The sequence below is a fragment of the Ascaphus truei genome, chromosome 23 (genome assembly GCF_040206685.1).
Source record: "Ascaphus truei isolate aAscTru1 chromosome 23, aAscTru1.hap1, whole genome shotgun sequence".
Classification (NCBI taxonomy): Eukaryota; Metazoa; Chordata; class Amphibia; order Anura; family Ascaphidae; genus Ascaphus; species Ascaphus truei.
The window spans coordinates 2,261,565-2,288,392 of NC_134505.1; the positions used below are offsets into that span (position 1 = coordinate 2,261,565).

Sequence of the window (26,828 nt, forward strand, 5' to 3'; positions counted from 1 at the left end):
GACAAAACAAGGTGCGTTTCGATCAACAATGGACAGGGGGTCGGCACCTGGAAAAGATACAGTCACACTGGGTTCGGGTCAGAGCCACCTGTTGCGGTCCTTCCTTATCTTCCGCCCGCTCGATCCTTTTCAATTTACAAAAAAAAAACGCCGGTAAAAATAAAACGCATACGCTGTCTATTATTCCGGGTCACGCAATGGGTCAATATGTCACCCGCTTTGGTAAAATTCTTGGGTTCGCCACTCACTTTAACGTTATTTCAACTAATAACCCCGAGACGGGCTTGGTACTTGTGTTGACAAAAAGCCAGCGTCTTCATTTTTTCTCTAAAGTGCTTTTTTGGGGGGGGGGGGGGGGGGGGGACTATCTTTTTTTTAATTTATTTTTGGTAAGTAAATAATATATTCCCATACACCCATTTGTGACCCTGTATGGCAAGCGGTGCTCAAACTCCGTCATCAAGGGTAACCAGCAGGCCCGGTGGTTTTAAAGGATCTCCCTGCTTCAGCGCAGGCGACGGTCATTATGACAGAACCCTCTGTGCCGAAGCAGGGAGATCCTTTCAGTCCCGACCTGTCGGGGGTTTTTTGAGGACTGGGGTTTTGGCACCCCTGCTATATGGTATTTCAGAAAAGATGGGGTACATGTTTGGGGTAGTTTGAACCCAAAAGGGCCCTAACCATTGAGATCCCACTATGCCTTTTCTCATCTGTTGCTGCAGCCTCCAGATCTGCTCATTTCTCTTTTGTATGGAGGAATTAAAAAAAATATATACATTTTTTTAAATTGGCAACTGGGTGACCAAGTGTCCAGTATTGAACCGGACTGTCCTGTATTTGGACACAGTCCAGTAAAAGATGAGAGGTACAGTAATACTGGACATGTATGTGGATACCGGTATTACCTCTCTGGGCGTGTATGTGTATACCGGTATTACCTCTCTGGGCGTGTGTATGTGTATACCGGTATTACCTCTCTGGGCGTGTATGTGTATATCGGTATTACCTCTCTGGGCGTGTATGTGTATACCGGTATTACCTCTCTGGGTGTGTATGTGTATACCGGTATTACCTCTCTGGGCGTGTACGTGTATACCGGTATTACCTCTCTGGGCGTGTACGTGTATACCGGTATTACCTCTCTGGGTGTGTATGTGTATACCGGTATTACCTCTCTGGGCGTGTATGTGTATACCGGTATTACCCTCTCTGGGCGTGTATGTGTATACCGGTATTACCTCTCTGGGTGTGTATGTGTATACGGTATTACCTCTCTGGCGTGTATGTATATACTGGTATTACCTCTCTGGGCGTGTATGTGTATACCAGTATTACCTCTCTGGGCGTGTATGTGTATACCGGTGTTACCTCTCGGGGTGTGTATGTGTATACCGGTATTACCTCTCTGGGCATGTATGTGTATACCGGTATTACCTCTCTGGGCGTGTATGTGTATACCGGTATTACCTCTCTGGGCGTGTATGTGTATACCGGTATTACCTCTCTGGGTGTGTGTATGTGTATACCGGTATTACCTCTCTGGGCGTGTATGTGTATACCGGTATTACATCTCTGGGCGTGTATGTGTATACCGGTATTACCTCTCTGGGGGCGTGTATGTGTATACCGGTATTACCTCTCTGGGTGTGTATGTGTATACCGGTATTACCTCTCTGGGCGTGTATGTGTATACCGGTATTACCTCTCTGGGCGTGTATGTGTATACCGGTATTACCTCTCTGGGTGTGTATGTGTATACCGGTATTACCTCTATGGGCGTGTATGTGTATTCCGGTATTACCTCTCTGGGCGTGTATGTGTATACCGGTATTATCTCTCTGGGCGTGTATGTGTATACCGGTATTACCTCTCTGGGCGTGTATGTGTATACCGGTATTACCTCTCAGGGTGTGTACGTGGATACCGGTATTACCTCTCTGGGCGTGTACGTGTATACCGGTATTACCTCTCTGGGCGTGTACGTGTATACCGGTATTACCCCTCTGGGCGTGTATGTGTATACCGGTATTACCTCTCTGGGCGTGTATGTGTATAGCGGTATTACCTCTCTGGGCGTGTATGTGTATACTGGTATTACCTCTCTGGGTGTGTATGTGTATAGCGATATTACCTCTGTGGGCGTGTACGTGTATACCGGTATTACCTCTCTGGGCGTGTATGTGTATACCGGTATTACCTCTCTGGGCGTGTATGTGTATACTGGTATTACCTCTCTGGACATAGTGACCTAAACGGCTGGGGGGGGGGCGCAGGATTTCCCTGAGCAGGGCTGCTGCTAGGGGGCTGGGCAGCTTCCTCTATCACAATTGGCTACATTATCCAGCAGCAGCCAATCAGGAGGAGGTGTCAGGAGCCCTGGGGGTGGGGCAAAGGAGAGGAGGAAACCGCATGGAGCGGATGTGTCTGTGTGCAGTATTTTTGGGGAAGCCCTAAACACTACACCGACATTATGGACGCAACCAATCAGATGGCTCTACTCAAAGAACACGGATTACATTAGTTACAATCAGCGATCCGTTGGACGAGGAACGTTTAGAAAACGGAGCACTCCGATTGGTCGAGCTGCCCCAAACCGATTTCCTCCACTCCACTATCAGAACTGCTCTTCGAATGTTCACAGGGGGAGATCCAGCCAACAATATCATTAATAGCTCATTGAGCCCCTTCTTCTATATGTTATGGGGAACCCCCCGTTTGATGCCGATGTTGGGGGGGAAACCAAACACACGTGAATTAAAAGGGAATCCCAATGGGGGTCGGCATCGGATCGCTGTCCCGGATCAGAACATCCCATGGATCACATTCTTCCAGGGGAGTCCCACCTACATCTATTCTTTGGACCCTGTTTTTCAGGGCACGGTATCTCGAGAATGAAAATGGGCAGGAATAATACCAAACGCAGGCTGAACGGGATCAGAAGATTCAAGTGAACCCCCCCCCCCCCCCGCCCCAGCAATTAAATATTATAGAACGCGATTAAACGTAAAGTTAAACGTTAAACGTAAAGTGCCTGTCCTGACGAGTCCTTAATGAGATACGCTGCAATAAAATTAGCGCCCCCTTGGGAACGTTTAATCCCGTCCTGTCGTCCATAACGTGGTTCCCAAACCAAATTGTAGGGCCGCCCCGGGACCTGCTTGGCAGAGAGCGAACACGTGCCACAATCTGCATTGGTAAGGGCCTTCAGAAGTGCAAAAACTAGTCAGACAGGAGGTGCTTAGTCTCGTCGTTTCGAAGGGGCGACAGGCCGCTGGTAACGAGCCCTTCCCGATGGCGTGGGCGCACGTTGCTATTCCGTAAGCCCTTCTCGCGAGTCCTACCCGTGCCTAAAAAAGGCTTTTTTCCCCCCTATTTATTTAGAACCGGTTTCACTCCGGTTCCGACCAACACGCCCGGTTTGTCGAAAGAGCCTCAAACGCGCATTTTATTTGTTTTTTCGGCTAAAACCGCAATTCTTGTAGCTCCGTTCTGCAAACCCCGCTTCTAAAAAAAAACACACCGCCATTTTTTTTTTTTTTTTTTTTTTGCACGCCACCTCAAGGGGGCGGGGTGAGAGCGGTATCGCGAGCTTGAAAATGGGGTTTAGGGCGAGAGGGCCAAACCCGTAACTCTAAAAACGCGTACACCCCGGCGGATTGGCCGTTAAACCGGGGGCGGTTTGTCACTTTTTGGGCACGGCGGATTAGCAGATGTGATTTGCGATAGAGAATAGCGGGTTTTTTTTCCCTTGCGTCTCGTTCCGCTGCTTCTGACACGTCGCACGCACGGCGCGGTGTGGCGCCGACAACACCGGAGCTACGAGAAAAGGAACCCCACAGAATAGGACGGGTAAATAAGAGCCGCCAGAATCTGACGGTGGATCAGAACCGCTTGCTCCAACCCTGGGGTTTGCCCAGGAGAGGTTCTCCTGTAATCTACAGAAAGGTGCAGCCCCCTCCTGGCATCGGCGTGATATAGTTAAGAGATTATATATAGGCATTTTTATCAGATAACTATACAACATTTCCCCCCTCCCCCCCCCCCGGTTAACGGGAAGCTTTGTATTTGCTGAAGCGGCGCTCTCTTTACAGTGTGGGTGCTGAAGCAGGAATTTCTTTGCCCTTCCATGGGCCCCTCTGAAATGGAGACGGGGGGGGGGGGGGCGCTGAATTACACGGACATAAAGCACCCCTCGGGTTCAGGGCAGAGCAGGGGGGGGGGCGGCCAACTCCAGTCCTTAAGGGCCACGGATAGGTCAGGTTTTCATGATATCCCTGCTTCAGCGCAGGTGGTTCAATCAGTCCCTGCGTCGGCACCGGTGCCTCAGTCAGCACTTGCTTCTGCACAAGTGCCTCAAAATCGGTCCCAGCTTCAGCACAGGTTGGCTCAATCAGTCCCCTGCTTCAGCACAGGTTGGCTCAACCAGTCCCCAGCTTCAGCACACTTGTTGAGCCACCTGTGCCTGAAGCAGGGATATCCTGAACACCCGACTTTGTCGGTGGCCCTTGAGGACTGTAGCTGCCCCCCCCCCCACCCCGGGGGGGGGGGGGGGGTAGAGCAATAAGTAGCAGTCAGTATTTGCAATCTCAGCATAAAAACAACCCCCCCCCCGATAAAATCAACATTTTCAGAGAAACCAAGAAAGTGAAACGTTTTTCAATATTTTTGCATTTCTTTAAGAAAGACCGTGCCTGTTCCTCCTTGGGTTGCAGATTTTTCTTTTAACATCCCCCCTCCCGCCCCCCCCACACGCACATCCCCCCTCCCGCCCCCCCCCCCCCACACGCACACGCAATTTGTATGTTTTGAAAACAACCTGCTAATCCCGATCACCCTGTAAAATGACCAAACCCCCGATTTTAACATGTCCTCTCCTGTTGTCGTTCCTCCCCTTTTAACCGTGCTGAGGCTCCCACTTCTCTTCGGGGGCGAAGGGGTCCGACTCCCCGGCGTTCTCGAAGAAGTCGATGGCCCGGGCGAAGTCGAACTCGTTGAGCGCCGGCCCGTCGACGCTGATCTTCAGCACGTCGCCGAGGCCGGCCTCGGCCCACCCCTGGCGCCGGCTTCGTTTCCAGAGCTCCTCGGCCCGGTTGACCTTCTCGTACAGCGCCGAGCCGAGCGGGAGGACCAGAGCCACGGCCGCCAGGACCGTGAAGTCGGGGAAGAGCTCGTGCATTTCGGAGTTGGTGTGGACCAGCTTGACGCAGAGGTCCCTGAAGGACAGGTGGCTGAGGCTGAACACGATACGTTTGAAGAGGGCGAAGTCATTGGAGGCCCGATCAGCCACCAGCACGTGAGAGAAATACTGCAAGAGGAGACGCAGCTCCTGCTCACCGTAGGTGCCGATGTCGTCCAGGGAGGGAGGATAACACTTTGGGTTGAAGATAACAGAGAAGGAGCTCACCACCTTGAGGACGTTGCGGGGGAACCGGTCCTGCAGGCTCCTGCAAACGTTCTCCAGGCAGGCCTCTTTCAGGACCTCGAAGCTCTTCAGCTGGGCTTTGGAACAGTCCGCCAACTCCACCCCTTTGAAGTAGAACCTGCTCTCGCTGTCCTCATCGGGATGCTCGTTCAGCTCGTTGAGGAACTCCTGGAAGTTCTGGCCGCTCGTGGCCTTCTGGGCCTGCAGGGTGGCAAGGGACGCCGAGACGATGGGGTTCACCATGGAAATGTCCAGGTCCTCGATCTGGAAGAACTGGTTGAGTTTTTGGAAAATGGGGAGGATGTCCAGAAGCACTTTGGTGAAAGCCACAAACCAGAACTTTTTCAGCTCTGCGCAAAGTCCACTGGCTATGGGAGACTTTGCAGACTCACTTTCAAGTAAAAGAACCAGCGTTGGCCACGAGGAGTCAATGGTTTCGACGGCTGACAACATGGAGGTCCAGTGAACAGTCCCTGGACCATTCAGGTCTATGCTGCAGATATCAAGAACGCTTCGCAACCCTTGGACGCTGTGGCTCTCCCCGTTCTTATTGCCATATAGTCTATACACTGCATCCACAATACTTTCATATTTCCTTGCATACTCAACGCTGATGAAGCTCTCAGCTGGAAGCAAGGACCTTCTATGTGAGATGCAATGGAGCTCTGTCAAGAGTGGGCAGAGAGATCTCAGCTTCTCCCCAACACCGGTCAACCTGGCCGACATCAAAGAGGAACCGTCGGAGCTGAGCCAGGCCACCTTTTTAGCCGGGACATTGAAGCAGCTCAATATTTCCACCACTTTGTTTGTCACCGAGTGGGCTTCCACCGCCGGCAACTCGAACCTGCCCAGGAACATGACGTGGAACTTCCCGTCGCACGGCGACACCGACGTCGCGAAGACCACCAGATTGCGGTGCTCCACGATGTCCGCGGTTTCGTCCACCACCAGCCCAATGAAAGGGGAGTCTTTCAGCCTCTGCCTATCTTCGGTGTGAAGGACTTTAACAATGGCCGCCTGAATTTGATCAAACAACAAGATTAAATCAATCCTTCCGCGTCCCCAAGTGAAAGTCACATCATTGTATAATACGTTATCAGGAATAGAGCACTGCAGAGATGTTTACGTATACATATATATTTAAATAAATGAGATAAGCCATCATAGAAATGTGTGTCTACAAGATTTGAGCTGTGATTTTTTTCGGTCAGAGGGTCACAACTCATCCCAGAGAAAACATGAATTACTTCTGCCGAGACACACCCGAACGTGTGTCAGCCACGTGTACCAAAGAGGGCGTCTGGAGTGTAGGAACCCAGAAGAAACCCTCCAGTAGCTGCAATGTAGGGAAATATTACAATACAAAACAGCTACGTCTGGAAAGATCCCTATTACAAGTTTCATGTTAAGAGGTAGTTACATCTGCACCCAAAACAAGAATGAAAATGTGGTCCAGAGGGAGGGAAAAAAAGAAATAAATATGTCATTTGTATTGATGTGTAAATGTAGGAGGAAGAACACGCTTATTCCCGCTGGCAGGGGTGGGGTGGGGTGCAGTTTGGCATCGAGCCGTAATGACGAGGGCTCCTGTAGAACAGTATACCGTATGTGTGTGTGTGTGTGTGTGTGTGTGTGTGTGTGTGTGTGTGTGTGTATATATACATATACATATACATATATATATATATATATATATATATATATATATATATATATACACACACACACATATATATACACACACACACATACATACACATATACCCATATTAACAATGTCAGAAGTCTATGTAGCATTTGGGCAATGTCCAATGACATATACACATACATACATATATACAACAAATAAAAAGATCACTTGTGAGCACATTCACATGTCTTGGACAGGTCTGCAACCCCCCTGTTTTTCACCATTATCCCCCAGCATGCAGTGCTTCCACTGCAGCAGGGGATTCTGGGAAATGACATGCAAATGAACAGTGTGTGTACTTAAATCACACACACACACACACACACACACACACACACACACACACACACACACACACACACACACACACACACACACAAAGACACACACACAAAGACACACACACACACACACACATACATATATACACACACACACACACACACACACACACACACACACACACACACACACAAAGACACACTTTGAAAAAAAAAGTTGTGAAATATTTTTTTGTTTGTTTTTAAATAAAATGGGTGGTGGGGGTGGGGGTGTTCTCATCAGTATGGGAAATGGGTGACAGCACCGAACGTAGCGCTCAACCCAACAGCGCCCCCCCCCACTCTCCCCCCCCTTCTCCTGAGCCCACTGTTTCTGCGGAGAACTGACACCAGATCTGCATCCTAGCTGACGTGACCTAGTTAAACGCGCCACAGGCCGCGGCAGAGAAATACAGGGCGCACAAACCCGGGGCTCGCTCCTTCCCCCCATTACCGGGGCCATGCAAATCTCCGGTCTCCTGCCAGAATAAGCTGGTGCCTCACCCAACGCCCGCCTCGTGGGGGGTCTGCACAGAAACACACATTTTCGGGGAAGAGGAGGGAGGGGGAGGGGGGGGGGGTGTTGCCAGGGGCTGGGAAACGTATAATTAGTAGCCGCTGCTCAGGGCGTTTGCACGCCCGAGACGCAGTGACCTTTGCGTTCGCCCTTTCCATGACGGGGGCCTCTCTCTGGCGTAGAAGTTATCCTCGCTACCGGGCTACACAGAGGGCATCCATACAGCAAAATGAGGGGCAGGCGGGGGGCTGAGCTGAAGCGCTGGGCATTTGATCATTGTGCATGTAGGGTGAGCATGGAGGATGTGGGATGGTTGGACGTTATAACTTCACTACAAGCTGCATTTGCACACGCTTAATTCAAGCATTACGTGGGAATAAAGCTGCTGCCAGCCCCCCTACAAATGACTCCGTTGCTGCGGGTCACACTTAAGATGGCGGACCCTTCTCTCCATCACAAACGGGATGCCTGTGTGGCCTCCCTGGACTACCTAAGACCCCCATATCACATCAGCGAAGTCACAGCGGTGGCCAACTGCAGTCCCCTAGGGCCACCCAATGGATCAGGTTTTCAGGATATCCCCGCTTCAGCACAGGTGGCTCAATCAGTCCCTGCTTCAGCACAGGCGGCTCAATCGTGCCCCTTCTTCACTACAGGTGCCTCAATCGGTCCCAGCTTCAGCACAGTTGGCTGAATCAGTCCCTTTGCTTCAGCAAACGTGGCTTAACCTTAGACCGAGCATACTTGTGCCGAAGCAGGGACATCGTCAAAACCTGACCCATTGGTGGCGCTTGAGGACTGGAGTTGGCCACTCCTGGACTAAGAGACGGTTTCCTGTGCCGCCAAATTTTACTAGAGGGAGTACAACGCCCCGAGCGAATGCCGTGTCCACCCCTTAATTTTCCATACGCTGAGCCCGCGTTACACAGTAGAAAAAAGACGTGCGTCCATCAAGTTCAACCCACAGTACGCTAAATGTAGACAGCAGATACTATATCCTATACCCGTCCTGACAGTATATTGATCCAGAGGAAGCAAACACACAGCCCCAGTGACATCATCATCCATTGATATCTCATAAGGGGGAAAATAAATTCCTTCCTGCCCCCGGTAATCAGATTACTCCCTGGATCAGCGTCCTTCCCGTGTTTACTTATTTGGTATATCCCCGTATACCTTTCCTTTCTAAAAAAACATGTCCAACCTTTTCTTAAACATATCTCCTGTATCTGCCATCAGTGTCCCCATGGGTAATGAACCCCGCACTGTAACTGCCCTTACTGTAAAGAACCCTTTCCTTTGTTGCTGGTGAAATCTCCTTTCCTCCAACCTTAAGGGATGGCCCCGAGTCCTTAGTACTGCCCGTGGGATGAAGTGTTCATTTGAAAGCTCCTTGTATTGCCCCCGAATATATCTGTATATAGTTATCATTATATCCCCTCTTAGACGCCTCTTTTCTAATGTAAATACATCTAATTTAGCTCGCCTTTCGTTTTAATGCTGCAGAAAGAAAAAGTGCTATGTTGCCAGTCCCGGGGGGGGGGGGGGGGGGTCGGGGGGGAACTATTTAATTAGCACCAAGATTGGATGTTATAGATCTAATTGGGTCAAATTTGTCCTGCTACATTTAGTAAGAAATACGGAAAGAGGGGATCAGGAGGAATTCAAGGAAGAAGTGGTCGGACACACATAACGGGGATGTGTTCATTTCGACACTTTTTGGGGGAGGGTGAAATCGGTCGTTCCCCCTCCCCGCCCCCCCCCAATGTTTTGTGCAAAAACCCTCCCGTCCAAGCTACGTCCACAAACGGACGCTGTAGTAGGCAGCGGGGGCAAGGCCCAAGTCAGATGTATCGGGATTAGGAAAGGGGTCTTGGGTTTGACGCAGAAGACAGGAGTGTCACCCGCACGTGTTGTGCGGTGTGCGCAGGTTTTTGTGCGACATGCCGCGAGTAGGAAGGCGATGTCGGATTTCCAGGTTGGGGTTTACGCCGCGCAGGTGGGGGGGGGAGGGGATGGGTTACCACATTTGGTTTGTAGCGTCTGTACGCTTGGCCCGGGAGGGGGGGGGGGGGGTGGGGAATAGAAGCGCGTTGAACTAACACGCCGAGGCGGGAGAAAAAGTAACGCCTATAGGGCTGGGCGTCATGGGGATAGGAGACGCCCCAACTTTATTATTTGAACCATTTAGGTGACATCTATGGGAAAAGGGGAACGATTACAGTCGAGCAGAAATCCATTGCATTTTTAGGACCGATTTTCACGACAAGTTATTTGAAAGCTCAGACATTTCATGTCACGGCGCCACAACGCGCCCGGACAGACCCTTACGGGATAACGGGACAAGTCACATGAACGTCTGGCGACCCTAACCGCAGTGGTACTACCGGCTTTTCAAAGCCCTTACTTGGGTTCCTGCACCTGACGAAGTGATCCCCCCCCCCCCCCCGCCACCCCCCTGAAACGTTGTGTGTTCTTTTGTATATCTCTGCCATTAAAAAGCGACAACTATTTGCATTTACTTGTGTCGGCGCTGTGCGCGGAGGAGAGCCGGGGGGTGGAAGTGCTTTTGGGGCAGCAGGTCGGGGCTTTTCTCCTTAACCAGCACCATGGAAGGTGCTTCCCCAGTGGAAGGACCGGGAGGTTGGGTGGGGGAAACGTAGCACTTATATGGGGTCCTGGGTGCCGAGGGATATTAGAAATGCAATAAAGGGGGTTTCTTGTGTTGATTTGTGGAAGTAAGACATGTTTTCAATGGGAGAGAAGGACAAACCCCACCCTATTTCACACATTCAGATGGTCGGTTAATGCCCTGGAGTGCCAACCGCTGCATAGTTGTAGCGAGAAGCAGCTCTGGGTTGCACAGTGGAGATCACATTGCCCGTGCCACGGGTGCCCCAGAGTGCAGCAGAGAGCTGCTTCGCGCTAGCCAATTTTGCAGCCACACGTGGATATATCCATCCTACTGGGTGGAGGAATCCATGAATGTTTAACTCCTGGGCGGGATGCGTAGATGGAGAGAGAGAGAGACGGGGGGTGGAGGGGTTGAAATAAAAACCTCTCGCTCGCGGAATATACCGGAAGGCCTCCCGCGCTCCCGAGTTTGAGGGAGCCCGGAAGACCCCCAAATCACGTACAGGAGTAAAAGATCCGAAAGAACATCGCCCGGCCAGGTCGCCCCGACCATCTATCTCCGAGTCATCGTGAGAGTCCAGTCCACGGGTGGGTCAACTCCCGTCCTCAAGACTCACCGACGGGTCCTTTTATTTAAAGGATATCCCTGCTTCAGCACAGGTGGCTCAATCAAGGACTGATTGAGCCGCCTGTGCTGAAGCCGGGATATCCTCGAAAACTTGACCCGCCGGTGGCTCTTGAGGACTGGAGTTGGCCCGCCCCTTGTTCTAGTCCAACCGTGGTTCTCCAAGTAGGCAGATTTCCCCAAGACACGGACTAGATCCAGAATGATACAGTGGTCAGGGTTGGGCAAACCCAAACCCGGGTGCCCCACTCACGATGGCGCGGAGTTAGGCTGCCAATGCGATGCTTGCACATAGGGTACACACCTGCATTTCTCGCACACTGCTGGGGTGGTAATACTCGTTTTGCTCCGAGGACAACAACGCTTCGCAAAGATTGAACTTCTGCAGCTCCAGCAGAGAAGACAGCTTCCCGTTGGAGACCCCGTCCTTGGCCATGCAGTAGACGGTGGTCAGTATCGCGATCTTGGACGGGTCCATCTCGGCTTTGATGACCGACTTCATCTCCTGGTGGAACTGCAACTCCAGGGCCATCTGCTCGCTGTTCACGGCCAGGGCCTGCCGGTGGGCGCCGGAGGTGACGTGGCGGAGGAGGGCGTGGCGCTGGAAGTTGTCCGTGCCCACGGTGAAGGCGTTCTCGGCCTTGCCGTGCTTGTTCTTCACCAGGGCCTGCCGGCACTCGATGCAGAACATCAGCTTGCGCTCGTAGTCGAACTCCAGCCACGTGAACTCTTCCTTCCAGTGCTCGTTGAAATACCGCTTGCATTTTTTGTTGGAGTTGGAAGTCTCCCCCGCCGGCTTTTTCCCCGGGGTCACCATGCTTCCGCCGCCGCTGCCCATGCAGCTGAAATCAAACATTATGGGTGGCCTGAGACTCTCCATGCTTGTAGTCTCTGTATTAAATGGAGTAAGGAAGTCTATTAGAGCGTCAGGGTTTGGACTGGAGAACGAAAGAGACAAGGGGAAAGGTGTTAGGGGGTCACCCACGCCTAGTTCGGGTGGCTACTTTGGCATACAGTGTTTTACACCTACGCTGACATTTTCCCCCCTTCCCCACCTGATATCTTGACATCAGACCTCGTAACTTTCCACTCATAAAAACCTCACAGGTGGGTCCATAAAAAATCGGACAGTTCTGTCCTGTTACCGCGTGGGTGCCCATAGAACGCTGGGGTGGCAATCTCAGTGCTCTGATTGGTTGGCTCAGGGCAGTGATGTCACATCAACTCAATGGGCATCTACTGTCAACAAAGACACGTCTCGAAGGTAAATGTATGGAAGGGGTTATAGCAACTGAAAATACTAATAATAATGTAATAATTATAATAATAATGTAATAATTATAATAATAATGCCTTGAGGAGAAATCTTAATCCGCTATTCTTGGTTAAAACCATATACCCACTATTGGCCAAGTAGGAAATGAGTAGGAGCAGAGTCCGCGGACCACATCAAGGTCCCATCTCGGGCGCCAATTGAAGAGTCGATGCAGTAGAGCAGGGGTGGGCAACTCCAGTCAAGGGCCACCATGTCTGCTTCACCTCAGGTGGTTCAACGAGTCCCAGCTTCAGTGCAGGTGGCTCAATGAGTGGCTCAGTCGAAGAATGTCTTCGACTGAGCCACTCATTGAGCCACCTGTGCTGAAGCAGGCATATCCTGAAAACCTGACCCGTCAGTGGCCCTTGAGGACTGGACTTGCCCACCCCCCGTCCCTAGTGGGTAACTTTTTAATGGCGCCCTCAACGTTCGGCAGCTACATTGCTCATTATCGCAGTATGTTCTCAAACAACGTGAAAATACACGTTTGACTGGGGGGGGGGGGGGGGGGCTTCTCTTCGGTGGCAGCGAGAATCTCCCGCTTTTTATGTTGCACCCTTCCGGTGTTACCGGCTTAAAAAAAAAACCACCGCAGAGCTTTTTTGGGGACCTCCGTTTGCGCCAACAAAAATAACGCATTTTGAATCTATCTATACACACATATATCCAATAAAGAATATCACTTGTGAGCACGTTCACAAGTCTTAGGCCTCGGTCCCGCTGCGCTCGTTGGCACGGGCGGCCATGTCGCGAGTTCCCCACCAGCAGGGGAATCTTCGCGAGCCGGTCCCGGTCCCCCCTGGCGGCACAGCTGACTACACGCTGTGGCGCGTCAGCCGCTAGGGGACACAAGAGAATGGTGTTTCCTAGCGTTGACGCGTCACGTGGTGTGGCTGTGAGCCAATGGGGAGGGGAGGCTGCGGGAGGAGGAGAGGCTTCGGGGAGCGGGGAGGAGTGTGGAGTGAAAGCAGGTGAGTGCCTGTCTGTGTGTGTGTCTGAGTGCGTGCGTGCCTGTGTGTGTGTGTATGTGTGTGCCTGAGTGCCTGCCTCTGTCTGTGTGTGTGTGTGTGAGTGCGTGAGTGCCTGCCTCTGTCTGTGTGTATGAGTGCGTGAGTGCGTGCCTGTGTGTGTATGAGTGCGTGAGTGCCTGCCTGTGTGTGTGTGTATGTATGTATGTATGTATGAGTGCCTGCGTGTGTGTGTGTTTAAACTTACCCTCAGCAGCTCCAGCCTGAGTCCGTGGAGGGAGGGGGGGAGAGTAGCGGGTCCCTCCGCTCAAGCCACGCCGCCCCTCCCTGTCAAGCCTCCCACTCCCGCTCCCTACAGACAGCATATCGCGGTCTGTGTAGTGTCAGCGCACCGCCTGTCTGCAGTGCGGGTGCGCTGACTCTGGGAGCGGGGCCTTAGCCTTAAGACAGGTCTGCAACCCTGCGCCTTTCACCATTATCAGGTGACACATTGTGTGCTCATTTGCAGGCCATTTCCCAGAATCCCTTGCTGCAGTGTGAGCACTGCATGCTGGGGGATAATGGGTGAAAGGCGCAGGGTTGCAGACCTGCCTAAGACGTGTGAATGTGCTCACAAGTGATATTCTTTATTAGCTATGTGCTAACGGTGGGGGGTTTTATGTCGTTTTTTTCACCCACCATAACTTAAAATGTGTATGATCTAACTACCTAACTGTCTAACTGCCTAACTGCCTAACTTATAAGCAGCAAAATTATTAACGGGGTACAAATACTTAAAAGAATTTTTTTTTTAGCAGCGCACTGCAGTATATAAAAAAAAAGGCAAGTGACAATTACTACAAAAATATATAGAAAAATGAAAAAATAAATAAAAAAGACTGATAAAAAGTATATTTCTAAAAGTATATATATCCCAGGCAGAAGAAACAAAAACTGTGAGGTATACACACAGGAGCGCTTTAAACTTTTAAACATATGCTTTAAAAAAACAAAAAAAAAAAAAAAAAGCCCCCCGCCCCCCCCCGACATTCTGTCATTACCACTTAGGGGTGGTTACAAAATAATCATATCTAAGGACCCTCAACTAACCCTAATTAACATTTCCCCAAGTGACGCTAATGAAGATGCATGTAACCCCCGCCGCGGTCAGCAGGGAAGGGGTTAAAAATAGGAGGCATGCAGGAGGCTCATTAAGAGAGACCGACCCCCTCGGGGGGGGGGGGCACACACACACACACACACACACACACACACACACGCCCTGCACATACGTACCCTTGGTAAGATGACGTGGGGGGTGTTTTTTTTTGGCGGACGAGCTATTTAATCATCCCAAGCGAAACACAAAAAGGTGAAAGCAGATAGCGAGACCCCCCCCCCCTTTCTGCGTCCCCGGGAACCCCCCCCCCCCCCGAGACAGCGCACAGGGAGAGACGCTGCCTCCATGCAAGGACCCCCCCGGCCCCCCGACTTCCCCTGCCACAAAGCTTGCCCTTAAAACGCACCCTCCCCACCCCCACCCCCCCTTCCAGGACACGCTGCTTGCGGAAAGTAAAAAGCCCCCCGGGGGGGGGGGGGGGGGGGGGGCAAAAAGGCGTTCAGTGCTGGTGAGACAAAGCCACGCAGAGAGCCGCAAGGCACAGTGACATGGGAGCAGCCATCTTATCCTGTGTGTGTGTGTGTGTGTGTGTGTGTGTGTGTGTGTGTGTGTGTGTGCGGCCGCTGGGCACTGCTCTGCAGCAGAACGTAGTGCTGCCTTCTAGTGGGTGGAGTGAGGCGAGTGCTGGGCTCTGTGCGCTGCCCGTCTGCCAGCGGGGACCTTTATACCGGGAGTGGGGGGGGGGGGAGGGGGGGCCTCGCCAGTCCTCAAGGGCCAGGTCGGCGTTTCATGATGTCCCCTGCTTCAGCACAGGTGGCTCAATCAGTCCTTGCTTCAGCACAGGTGGCTCAATCAGTCCTTGCTTCAGCATAGGTGGCGCAATTAGTCCCTGCTTCAGCACAGGTGGCTCAATCAGTCCCTGCTTCAGCACAGGAGGCTCAATCAGTCCCTGCTGCAGCCCAGGTGGCTCAACCAGTCCCTGCTTCAGCAGAAGTGGCTCAATCGGTCCGTGCTTCAGCACAGGTGGTTCAGTCTCTGCTTCAGCACAGGTTGCTCAATCAGTCCCTGCTTCAGCAGAAGTGGCTCAATCAGTCCCTGCTTCAGCACAGACGGCTCGGTCCTTGCTTCAGCACAGACGGCTCAGTTCTTGCTTCAGCACAGGTGGCTCAATAAGTCCTTGCATCAGCACAGGTTGCTCAATCAGTCCCTGCTTCAGCACAGATGGCTCAATCAGTCCCTGCTTCAGCACAGGTGGCTCAATCAGTCCTTGCTTCCGCACGGGTGGCTCAGTGTCTGCTTCAGCAAAAATGGCTCAATCAGTCCTTGCTTCAGCACTGGTGGCTCAATCAGTCCGTGCTTCAGCACAGATGACTCAATCAGTCTCTGCTTCAGCACAGGTGGCTCAATCAGGCCTTGCTTCAGCACAGGTGGCTCAATCAGTCCCTGCTTCAGCACAGATGGCTAAATCAGTCCCTGCTTCAGCAGAAGTGGCTCAATCAGTCCTTGCTTCAGCACAGGTGGCTCAATCAGTCCTTGCTTCAGCATAGGTGGCGCAATTAGTCCCTGCTTCAGCCCAGGTGGCTCAATCAGTCCCTGCTTCAGCACAGGAGGCTCAATCAGTCCCTGCTGCAGCCCAGGTGGCTCAACCAGTCCCTGCTTCAGCAGAAGTGGCTCAATCAGTCCGTGCTTCAGCACAGGTGGTTCAGTCTCTGCTTCAGCACAGGTTGCTCAATCAGTCCCTGCTTCAGCAGAAGTGGCTCAATCAGTCCCTGCTTCAGCACAGACGGCTCAGTCCTTGCTTCAGCACAGACGGCTCAGTTCTTGCTTCAGCACAGGTGGCTCAATAAGTCCTTGCATCAGCACAGGTTGCTCAATCAGTCCCTGCTTCAGCACAGATGGCTCAATCAGTCCCTGCTTCAGCACAGGTGGCTCAATCAGTCCGTGCTTCAGCACAGATGACTCAATCAGTCTCTGCTTCAGCACAGGTGGCTCAATCAGGCCTTGCTTCAGCACAGGTGGCTCAATCAGTCCCTGCTTCAGCACAGATGGCTCAATCAGTCCCTGCTTCAGCAGAAGTGGCTCAATCAGTCCTTGCTTCAGCACAGGTGGCTCAATCAGTCCTTGCTTCCGCACGGGTGGCTCAGTGTCTGCTTCAGCCCAAATGGCTCAATCAGTCCCTGCTTCAGCACAGGTGGCTCAATCAGTCCTTGCTTCAGCACAGGTGGCTCAATCAGTGGCCCTGATTGAGCCGCCTGTGCTGAAGCAGGGTTATCCTTAATACCTGACCTGTCGGTGGCCCTCGAGGACTGGACAACATACAATGCCCCTGTGACCTGCAGACTCTCCCAACACGGAGGGCATGAAATCAGGCACACCGCTGTGCCCAAGAGCTTGCACTCCTCTACACGGCACCGCGACGCGCGCAGCTTAACCCGGGCACGGAGCGGCGTGCCAGCCGGGCGCGAGTATTTGGGGGGTTCATGGCATTTCTATATACTAGTGATACAGCCGCAGCGAGAACCTGCACGTGAGGACCCGCTGACCGCTGACCAAACTGCCGGCGTTACCAGCGCCAATCACTTCCCGTAGGGGGCGGCCGGCAGGCGGCGGCCCGTGGCGATGAACGGTCCCATCCCGGAACACCCACACCCGGGCTTAGTAGGCGCCGGTCGGAGGGGTACGCCGGCGCCTACTTTGGGCCGACGGCGCGGGGAGTGAAGACGTCGGCTCGGCTACCGACCGCGTTTGTATCGGGGAGAGCCGGGTTCAAATCCCGGGGTCGGCTCCTTGGGGCGAGTCGCTTTATCTCCCTGTGCCGTCGTAGATTGCAAGCTCTGCGGGGCAGGGGGCTGTGACAATCTTCTGCGGTTCCCTCTGATCTGCAGACTCTCCCACTTCAATGAGCGGATCTCTTCACCAGCGTAGGGGGAGCGGTTTACCTACCGTCAACCTCCCGAGGTCTGAAACCAGTGAGGTTTGGGGCGACCGGGACCCCCCAAAATCGGCATTTTAAATCCCGCAGCCTGTGGGATATTGGATGATGAAAGAGTTAAGCGCGACTGACCCGCAATCACGCGAGACGCGCAGGAAAGCCGCGAGGGCCGAGGAGCCTGGAACGGTTTGGCTCCACTCAAGTGGAACTGAAATCTTGTCCGACGCGGGGAAGAGTGCTTCATCGCATACGAAGTCGGAGGGAGAAAAAAAAAACGGTAGTCGGATCTCTGCTCGGGTCTCGCGCGTCACCACCCTCCGTCACCGCGCCTCTTCACGTGTTGGCATGGTGGGGGGGGGGGGGGGGTCCGTGTATCAAGGCAATTTCGGGGAGCAAAACTGGAGGCGTTTTCCTCCAACGCCAATGTATCCCGGTATCTTCCGCCATTTTGTGTCCCCCTGTTGTGATGTGGGAGAATCTCGGAAGCGAGACGTAACGTATCGCAAAAGGCTGGGGGTCACATCCGGCGTCGTTAGAAAAAATTCTGCCGGGGTCGGAGACCAGGCGTGGCTGACCAAACTGTGTCAACGGCTACCTGGCGCCCGTAATAGGCGGCGCAATACAGCGACGTCAAATAACACGGATTATTTACCAGGTGATATTAATAACAGGGAGAACGCATACCAAATGTAACATGGATCACATATTGAGACATCATTGGTGGGGTCCTTTTAGGACACTAACAATTAGGTCTCAATGTGGACCTCGCTCATCCCAATATGGACCTCGCTCATCCCAATATGGACCACGTTCACGCCAATATGGACCACGTTCACGCCAATATGGACCACGTTCCCCCCAATATGGACCACGTTCCCCCCAGTATGGACCATGTCCCCCCCAATGTGGACCACGTCCCCCCCAATATGGACCACGTCCCTCCCAATATGGACACGTCCCCCCCAATATGGACCACGTTCACCCCAATATGGACCACGTTCACCCCAATATGGACCACGTCCCCCCCAATATGGACCACGTCCCCCCCAATATGGACCATGTCCCCCCCAATATGTACCACGTCCACCCCAATATGGACCACGGTCCTCCCAAATATGGACCACGGTCCTCCCAATATGGACCACGTTCACCCCAATATGGACCACGGTCCTCCCAATATGGACCACGGTCCTCCCAATATGGACCACGTTCCTCCCAATATGGACCACGTTCCTCCCAATATGAACAACAGTCCTCCCAATATGGACCACGTTCACCCCAATATGGACCACGTTAACCCCAATATGGACCACGTTCACCCCAATATGGACCACGTTCACCCCAATATGGACCACGTTCACCCCAATATGGACCACGTTCCTCCCAATATGGACCACGTTCCTCCCAATATGGACCACGTTCACCCCAATATGGACCACGTTCCTCCCAATATGGACCACGTTCCTCCCAATATGGACCACTTTTAGGATGCGGAGGCCATGCGCGTGTAAGGTTACCACCCGGATATTAGATGAGGCCCCCGAAACACGCTCCGGACACCCGTGTTCCTACGGCTTCCATCTTTGTCGAAACGCCAACACGCATTGCTAATAGAAACGACATCTCTAGGTCCCTGCTGAGCCGGGAGCCGTGGCACAGCCGTAGAAGCAGACTAAGCAACGGCGTGGGTACCTCCAACCCCCCCCACCCCCCAACACGGTGACACGTGCGGGAAGCAGCGATGCTCCGAGGCCTTGGTTAGCGCGCGGAGAGTGACCCCAATATGGCGAGAAGAATTTCGTCTCCCGCAGCCTGCGGGCAGCCGCTGACATTTGGAATAACCTTTCCCCTGACTAGAGTACACATGTCCAAAATAAAAGGATGAATAATGCATGAAAGGATGGGGGGCGGGGGGGATGTCTGTCCCCCATCGCTCTACTGCAAAACCGGGGCAAAAAGGTAGCAAAGAACAAAGCAAATATTCCCCACGAGAGGTGTTTGCAGACTTCTCCGGCTGCGAGAGTGTGAGGAACAAGATAAGCCTGGAGAAGGCTCTCTCTCTCTCTCTCTCTCTCTCTCTCTCTCTCTCTCTCTCTCTCTCTCTCTCTCAGCCTCTGCCTCTCCCTCTCTCTCTCTGCCTCTCTCTCTCTCTCTGCCTCTCTCAACCTGCCTCGCTCCCCCTGCCTCTCTCCCTCTGCCTCTCTCCCCCTGCCTCTCTCCCTCTGCCTCTCTCCCTCTGCCTCTCTCTCCCTCTGCCTCTCTCTCCCTCTGCCTCTCTCCCTCTCTGCCTCTCTCCCTCTGCATCTCTCCCTCTGCCTCTCTCCCCCTGCCTCTCTCCCTCTGCCTCTCTCCCCCTGCCTCTCTCCCTGCCTCTCTCCCCCTGCCTCTCTCCCCCTGCCTCTCTCCCCCTGCCTCTCTCCCCCTGCCTCTCTCCCCCTGCCTCTCTCCCCCTGCCTCTCTCCCTCTGCCTCTCTCCCTGCCTCTCTCCCTGCCTCTCTCCCTGCCTCTCTCCCTGCCTCTCTCTCCCTGCCTCTCTCTCCCTGCCTCTCTCCCTCTGCCTCTCTCCCTCTGCCTCTCTCCCCCTGCCTCTCTCCCTCTGCCTCTCTCCCCCTGCCTCTCTCCCCCTGCCTCTCTCCATCTGCCTCTCTCCCTCTGCCTCTCTCCCTGCCTCTCTCCCCCTGCCTCTCTCCCCCTGCCTCTCTCCCCCTGCCTCTCTCCCCCTGCCTCTCCCCCTGCCTCTCTCCCTCTGCCTCTCTCCCTGCCTCTCTCCCTGCCTCTCTCCCTGCCTCTCTCTCCCTGCCTCTCTCTCCCTGCCTCTCTCCCTCTGCCTCTCTCCCTCTCTCCCCCTGCCTCTCTCCCCCTGCCTCTCTCCCCCTGCCTCTCTCCCCCTGCCTCTCTCCCCCTGCCTCTCTCCCCCTGCCTCTCTCCCTGCCTCTCTCCCCCTGCCTCTCTCCCTCTGCTCTAACTCGAGGTGACAGAGCCCTGAGAGCTCGGCAGGGCAGGGTGATTGGGGGGGGGGGGGGAGAGTTTGGGTAGTGCTCTCCGCTCAGAAAGGATTATGTGAGGGTCGTTGATATCCCCACATCAGCCGTGACATTTTGCTGGGGGTGCAGATAAGCCTGACAAGTCTCTCGCTGATTTGGAGTGAGCTTCGCTCAGCCGATATCCTGTAGGGAGGGCCTCGGTAAGTGGAACAAAGCCCCTCTCATGTATAACAAGTCTAACCCAGGAGGACACAGTGTGGCACGCATGCGCGCCTTCTCAAAGTTACATTATACACATTATACAAGTTAGGGTGGGTACAAAAAAAGTGACAGACCCTCACTAAAATCCTAATGTTGTGATCTCAGTCACAGATCTCAGCCAGGTCTGCCACCCTGCCCTTCCCCATTATCTCTAAGCATGCAGTGCTTCCGCTGCAGCCAGGGGTTCTGGGTAATGACATGCGAATGAGCACTCGGTGTCACCTTTTGGTTCTTATCCAGTGTAACATGGGATCCCCCTATACGCTTCTGCCTGCCACATTACACAGCTTTCCCAGTACAGCCTGGGGTTACAGAAGTGCAGAGCCGGCAAACCCTACTCACAGACAGCCTTTAACACCGTTTGGGTCTCATCGGTGTAAGGCTGGTTATACGGGCTTTGCCATGTGAACTCAGCGAGACTGACCCCCAAATCCGTAACTCGGAGAAGCTCAGCGAGACTGACCCCCAAATCAGTAACACACAGAAACTCAGCGAGACTGACCCCCAAATCCGTAACTCGGAGAAACTCAGCGAGACTGATCCCCAAATCAGTAACACACAGAAACTCAGCGAGACTGACCCCCAAATCAGTAACACAGAAACTCAGCGAGACTGATCCCCAAATCAGTAACACACAGAAACTCAGCGAGACTGACCCCCAAATTAGTAACTCTCACAGAAACTCAGCGAGACTGACCCCCAAATCATTAACACAAGGAAAACTCAGCGAGACTGACCCCCAAATCAGTAACTCTCACAGAAACTCAGCGAGACTGACCCCCAAATCAGTAACACACAGAAACTCAGCGAGATTGATCCCCAAATCAGTAACTCACAGAAACTCAGCGAGACTGACCCCCAAATCAGTAACTCACAGAAAGTCAGCGAGACTGACCCCCAAATCAGTAACACACAGAAACTCAGCGAGATTGACCCCCAAATCAGTAACTCACAGAAACTCAGCGAGACAGACCCCCAAATCAGTAACACACAGAAACTCAGCGAGACTGACCCCCAAATCAGTAACACACAGAAACTCAGCGAAACTGACCCCCAAATCAGTAACTCACAGAAACTCAGCGAGACTGACCCCGAAATCAGTAACACACACAAACTCAGCGAGACTGACCCCCAAATCAGTAACACACAGAAACTCAGCGAGACTGACCCCCAAATCAGTAACACACAGAAACTCAGCGAGACTGACCCCCAAATCAGTAACACACAGAAACTCAGCGAGACTGACCCCCAAATCAGTAACACACAGAAACCCAGCGAGACTGATCCCCAAATCAGTAACACACAGAAACTCAGCGAGACTGACCCCCAAATCAGTAACTCACAGAAACTCAGCGAGACTGACCCCCAAATCAGTAACTCACAGAAACTCAGCGAGACTGATCCCCAAATCAGTAACACACAGAAACTCAGCGAGACTTACCCCCAAATCAGTAACACAGAAACTCAGCGAGACTGATCCCCAAATCAGTAACACACAGAAACTCAGCGAGACTGACCCCCAAATTAGTAACTCTCACAGAAACTCAGCGAGACTGACCCCCAAATCATTAACACAAGGAAAACTCAGCGAGACTGACCCCCAAATCAGTAACTCTCACAGAAACTCAGCGAGACTGACCCCCAAATCAGTAACACACAGAAACTCAGCGAGATTGATCCCCAAATCAGTAACTCACAGAAACTCAGCGAGACTGACCCCCAAATCAGTAACTCACAGAAAGTCAGCGAGACTGACCCCCAAATCAGTAACACACAGAAACTCAGCGAGATTGACCCCCAAATCAGTAACTCACAGAAACTCAGCGAGACTGACCCCCAAATCAGTAACACACAGAAACTCAGCGAGCCTGACCCCAAATCAGTAACACACAGAAACTCAGCGAGACTGACCTCCAAATTAGTAATTCTCACAGAAACTCAGCGAGACTGATCCCCAAATCAGTAACTCACAGAAACTCAGCGAGACTGATCCCCAAATCGGTAACTCACAGAAAGTCAGCGAGACTGACCCCCAAATCAGTAACTCACAGAAACTCAGCGAGACTGACCCCCAAATTAGTAACTCTCACAGAAACTCAGCGAGACTGACCCCCAAATCAGTAACACACAGAAACTCAGCGAGACTGACCCCAAATCAGTAACTCACAGAAAGTCAGCGAGACTGATCCCTAAATCAGTAACTCACAGAAAGTCAGCGAGACTGACCCCCAAATCAGTAACTCACATAAACTCAGCGAGACTGACCCCAAAATCAGTAACTCACAGAAACTCAGCGAGACAGACCCCCAAATCAGTAACACACAGAAACTCAGCGAGACTGACCCCCAAATCAGTAACACACAGAAACTCAGCGAAACTGACCCCCAAATCAGTAACTCACAGAAACTCAGCGAGACTGACCCCGAAATCAGTAACACACACAAACTCAGCGAGACTGACCCCCAAATCAGTAACACACAGAAACTCAGCGAGACTGACCCCCAAATCAGTAACACACAGAAACTCAGCGAGACTGACCCCCAAATCAGTAACACACAGAAACTCAGCGAGACTGACCCCCAAATCAGTAACACACAGAAACCCAGCGAGACTGATCCCCAAATCAGTAACACACAGAAACTCAGCGAGACTGACCCCCAAATCAGTAACTCACAGAAACTCAGCGAGACTGACCCCCAAATCAGTAACTCACAGAAACTCAGCGAGACTGATCCCCAAATCAGTAACACACAGAAACTCAGCGAGACTGACCCCCAAATCAGTAACACAGAAACTCAGCGAGACTGATCCCCAAATCAGTAACACACAGAAACTCAGCGAGACTGACCCCCAAATTAGTAACTCTCACAGAGACTCAGCGAGACTGACCCCCAAATCAGTAACTCACAGAAACTCAGCGAGACTGATCCCCAAATCAGTAACACACAGAAACTCAGCGAGACTGACCCCCAAATCAGTAACTGACAGAAACTCAGCGAGACTGACCCCCAAATCAGAAAACTCTCACAGAAACTCAGCAAGACTGACCCCCAAATCAGTAACTCACAGAAACTCAGCGAGACTGACCCCCAAATCAGTAACTCACAGAAACTCAGCGAGACTGACCCCCAAATCAGTAACTGACAGAAACTCAGCGAGACTGACCCCCAAATCAGTAACTCACAGAAACTCAGCGAGACTTACCCCCAAATCAGTAACTCACAGAAACTCAGCGAGACTGATCCCCAAATCAGTAACACACCGAAACTCAGCGAGACTGACCCCCAAATCAGTAACTCACAGAAACTCAGCGAGACTGACCCCCAAATCAGTAACACACAGAAACTCAGCGAGACTGACCCCCAAATCAGTAACACACAGAAAGTCAGCGAGACTGACCCCCAAATCAGTAACTCACAGAAACTCAGCGAGACTGATCCCCAAATCAGCAACTCTCACAGAAACTCAGCGAGACTGACCCCCAAATCAGTAACTCTCACAGAAATTCAGCGAGACTGACCCCCAAATTAGTAACACACACAAACTCAGCGAGACTGATCCCAAATCAGTAACTCACAGAAACTCAGCGAGACTGACCCCCAAATCAGTAACTCTCACAGAAACTCAGCGAGACTGACCCCCAAATCAGTAACACACAGAAACTCAGCGAGACTGACCCCCAAATCAGTAACACACAGAAACTCAGCAAGACTGATCCCCAAATCAGTAACTCACAGAAACTTAGCGAGACTGACCCCCAAATCAGTAACACACAGAAACTCAGCGAGACTGACCCCCAAATCAGTAACTCACAGAAAGTCAGCGAGACTGATCCCTAAATCAGTAACTCACAGAAAGTCAGCGAGACTGACCCCCAAATCAGTAACTCACATAAACTCAGCGAGACTGACCCCAAAATCAGTAACTCACAGAAACTCAGCGAGACAGACCCCCAAATCAGTAACACACAGAAACTCAGCGAGACTGACCCCCAAATCAGTAACACACAGAAACTCAGCGAAACTGACCCCCAAATCAGTAACTCACAGAAACTCAGCGAGACTGACCCCGAAATCAGTAACACACACAAACTCAGCGAGACTGACCCCCAAATCAGTAACACACAGAAACTCAGCGAGACTGACCCCCAAATCAGTAACACACAGAAACTCAGTGAGACTGACCCCCAAATCAGTAACACACAGAAACTCAGCGAGACTGACCCCCAAATCATTAACACAAGGAAAACTCAGCGAGACTGACCCCCAAATCAGTAACTCTCACAGAAACTCAGCGAGACTGACCCCCAAATCATTAACACAAGGAAAACTCAGCGAGACTGACCCCCAAATCAGTAACTCTCACAGAAACTCAGCGAGACTGACCCCCAAATCAGTAACACACAGAAACTCAGCGAGACTGACCCCCAAATCAGTAACACACAGAAACTCAGCAAGACTGATCCCCAAATCAGTAACTCACAGAAACTTAGCGAGACTGACCCCCAAATCAGTAACACACAGAAACTCAGCGAGACTGACCCCCAAATCAGTAACTCACAGAAAGTCAGCGAGACTGATCCCTAAATCAGTAACTCACAGAAAGTCAGCGAGACTGACCCCCAAATCAGTAACTCACATAAACTCAGCGAGACTGACCCCAAAATCAGTAACTCACAGAAACTCAGCGAGACAGACCCCCAAATCAGTAACACACAGAAACTCAGCGAGACTGACCCCCAAATCAGTAACACACAGAAACTCAGCGAAACTGACCCCCAAATCAGTAACTCACAGAAACTCAGCGAGACTGACCCCGAAATCAGTAACACACACAAACTCAGCGAGACTGACCCCCAAATCAGTAACACACACAAACTCAGCGAGACTGACCCCCAAATCAGTAACACACAGAAACTCAGTGAGACTGACCCCCAAATCAGTAACACACAGAAACTCAGCGAGACTGACCCCCAAATTAGTAACTCTCACAGAAACTCAGCGAGACTGACCCCCAAATCATTAACACAAGGAAAACTCAGCGAGACTGACCCCCAAATCAGTAACTCTCACAGAAACTCAGCGAGACTGACCCCCAAATCAGTAACACACAGAAACCCAGCGAGACTGATCCCCAAATCAGTAACACACAGAAACTCAGCGAGACTGACCCCCAAATCAGTAACTCACAGAAACTCAGCGAGACTGACCCCCAAATCAGTAACTCACAGAAACTCAGCGAGACTGATCCCCAAATCAGTAACACACAGAAACTCAGCGAGACTGACCCCCAAATCAGTAACACAGAAACTCAGCGAGACTGATCCCCAAATCAGTAACACACAGAAACTCAGCGAGACTGACCCCCAAATTAGTAACTCTCACAGAGACTCAGCGAGACTGACCCCCAAATCAGTAACTCACAGAAACTCAGCGAGACTGATCCCCAAATCAGTAACACACAGAAACTCAGCGAGACTGACCCCCAAATCAGTAACTGACAGAAACTCAGCGAGACTGACCCCCAAATCAGAAAACTCTCACAGAAACTCAGCAAGACTGACCCCCAAATCAGTAACTCACAGAAACTCAGCGAGACTGACACCCAAATCAGTAACTCACAGAAACTCAGCGAGACTGACCCCCAAATCAGTAACTCACAGAAACTCAGCGAGACTGACACCCAAATCAGTAACTCACAGAAACTCAGCGAGACTGACCCCCAAATCAGTAACTGACAGAAACTCAGCGAGACTGACCCCCAAATCAGTAACTCACAGAAACTCAGCGAGACTGACCCCCAAATCAGTAACTCACAGAAACTCAGCGAGACTGATCCCCAAATCAGTAACACACCGAAACTCAGCGAGACTGACCCCCAAATCAGTAACTCACAGAAACTCAGCGAGACTGACCCCCAAATCAGTAACACACAGAAACTCAGCGAGACTGACCCCCAAATCAGTAACACACAGAAAGTCAGCGAGACTGACCCCCAAATCAGTAACTCACAGAAACTCAGCGAGACTGATCCCCAAATCAGCAACTCTCACAGAAACTCA

The 26,828-nt window shown here is 52.0% G+C and overlaps 1 protein-coding gene and 1 long non-coding RNA gene across 7 annotated transcripts in view; both read right to left on the reverse strand.

The window, feature by feature from the left end:
* Window positions 1–352: 352 nt before the first annotated feature.
* LOC142473048 (uncharacterized) lies at window positions 353–1,192 on the reverse strand. Its single transcript, XR_012789970.1, has 2 exons — window positions 1,007–1,192; window positions 353–905 (listed from the first exon to the last, which is right to left on the reverse strand). It is a non-coding gene; the product is annotated as an uncharacterized LOC142473048 (long non-coding RNA).
* Window positions 1,193–4,781: 3,589 nt separating this feature from the next.
* Window positions 4,782–26,828, reverse strand: part of C23H17orf113 (chromosome 23 C17orf113 homolog) — a 107,019-nt gene continuing 84,972 nt past the window's right edge. For 3 of the 6 annotated variants that reach the window (XM_075580212.1, XM_075580213.1, XM_075580211.1), the window contains exons 3-4: window positions 11,513–12,099; window positions 4,782–6,439 (exon numbers count right to left, since the gene is read on the reverse strand). In XM_075580212.1, the coding sequence (XP_075436327.1) occupies window positions 4,895–6,439; window positions 11,513–12,099 (2,132 nt within the window). In that variant the 3' untranslated portion in view covers window positions 4,782–4,894. Of the gene's footprint in view, window positions 6,440–11,512; window positions 12,147–13,738; window positions 13,886–14,766; window positions 14,889–26,828 lie in introns of those variants that run through there. The other 3 variants (XM_075580215.1, XM_075580216.1, XM_075580214.1) reach the window with 3 other exon arrangements.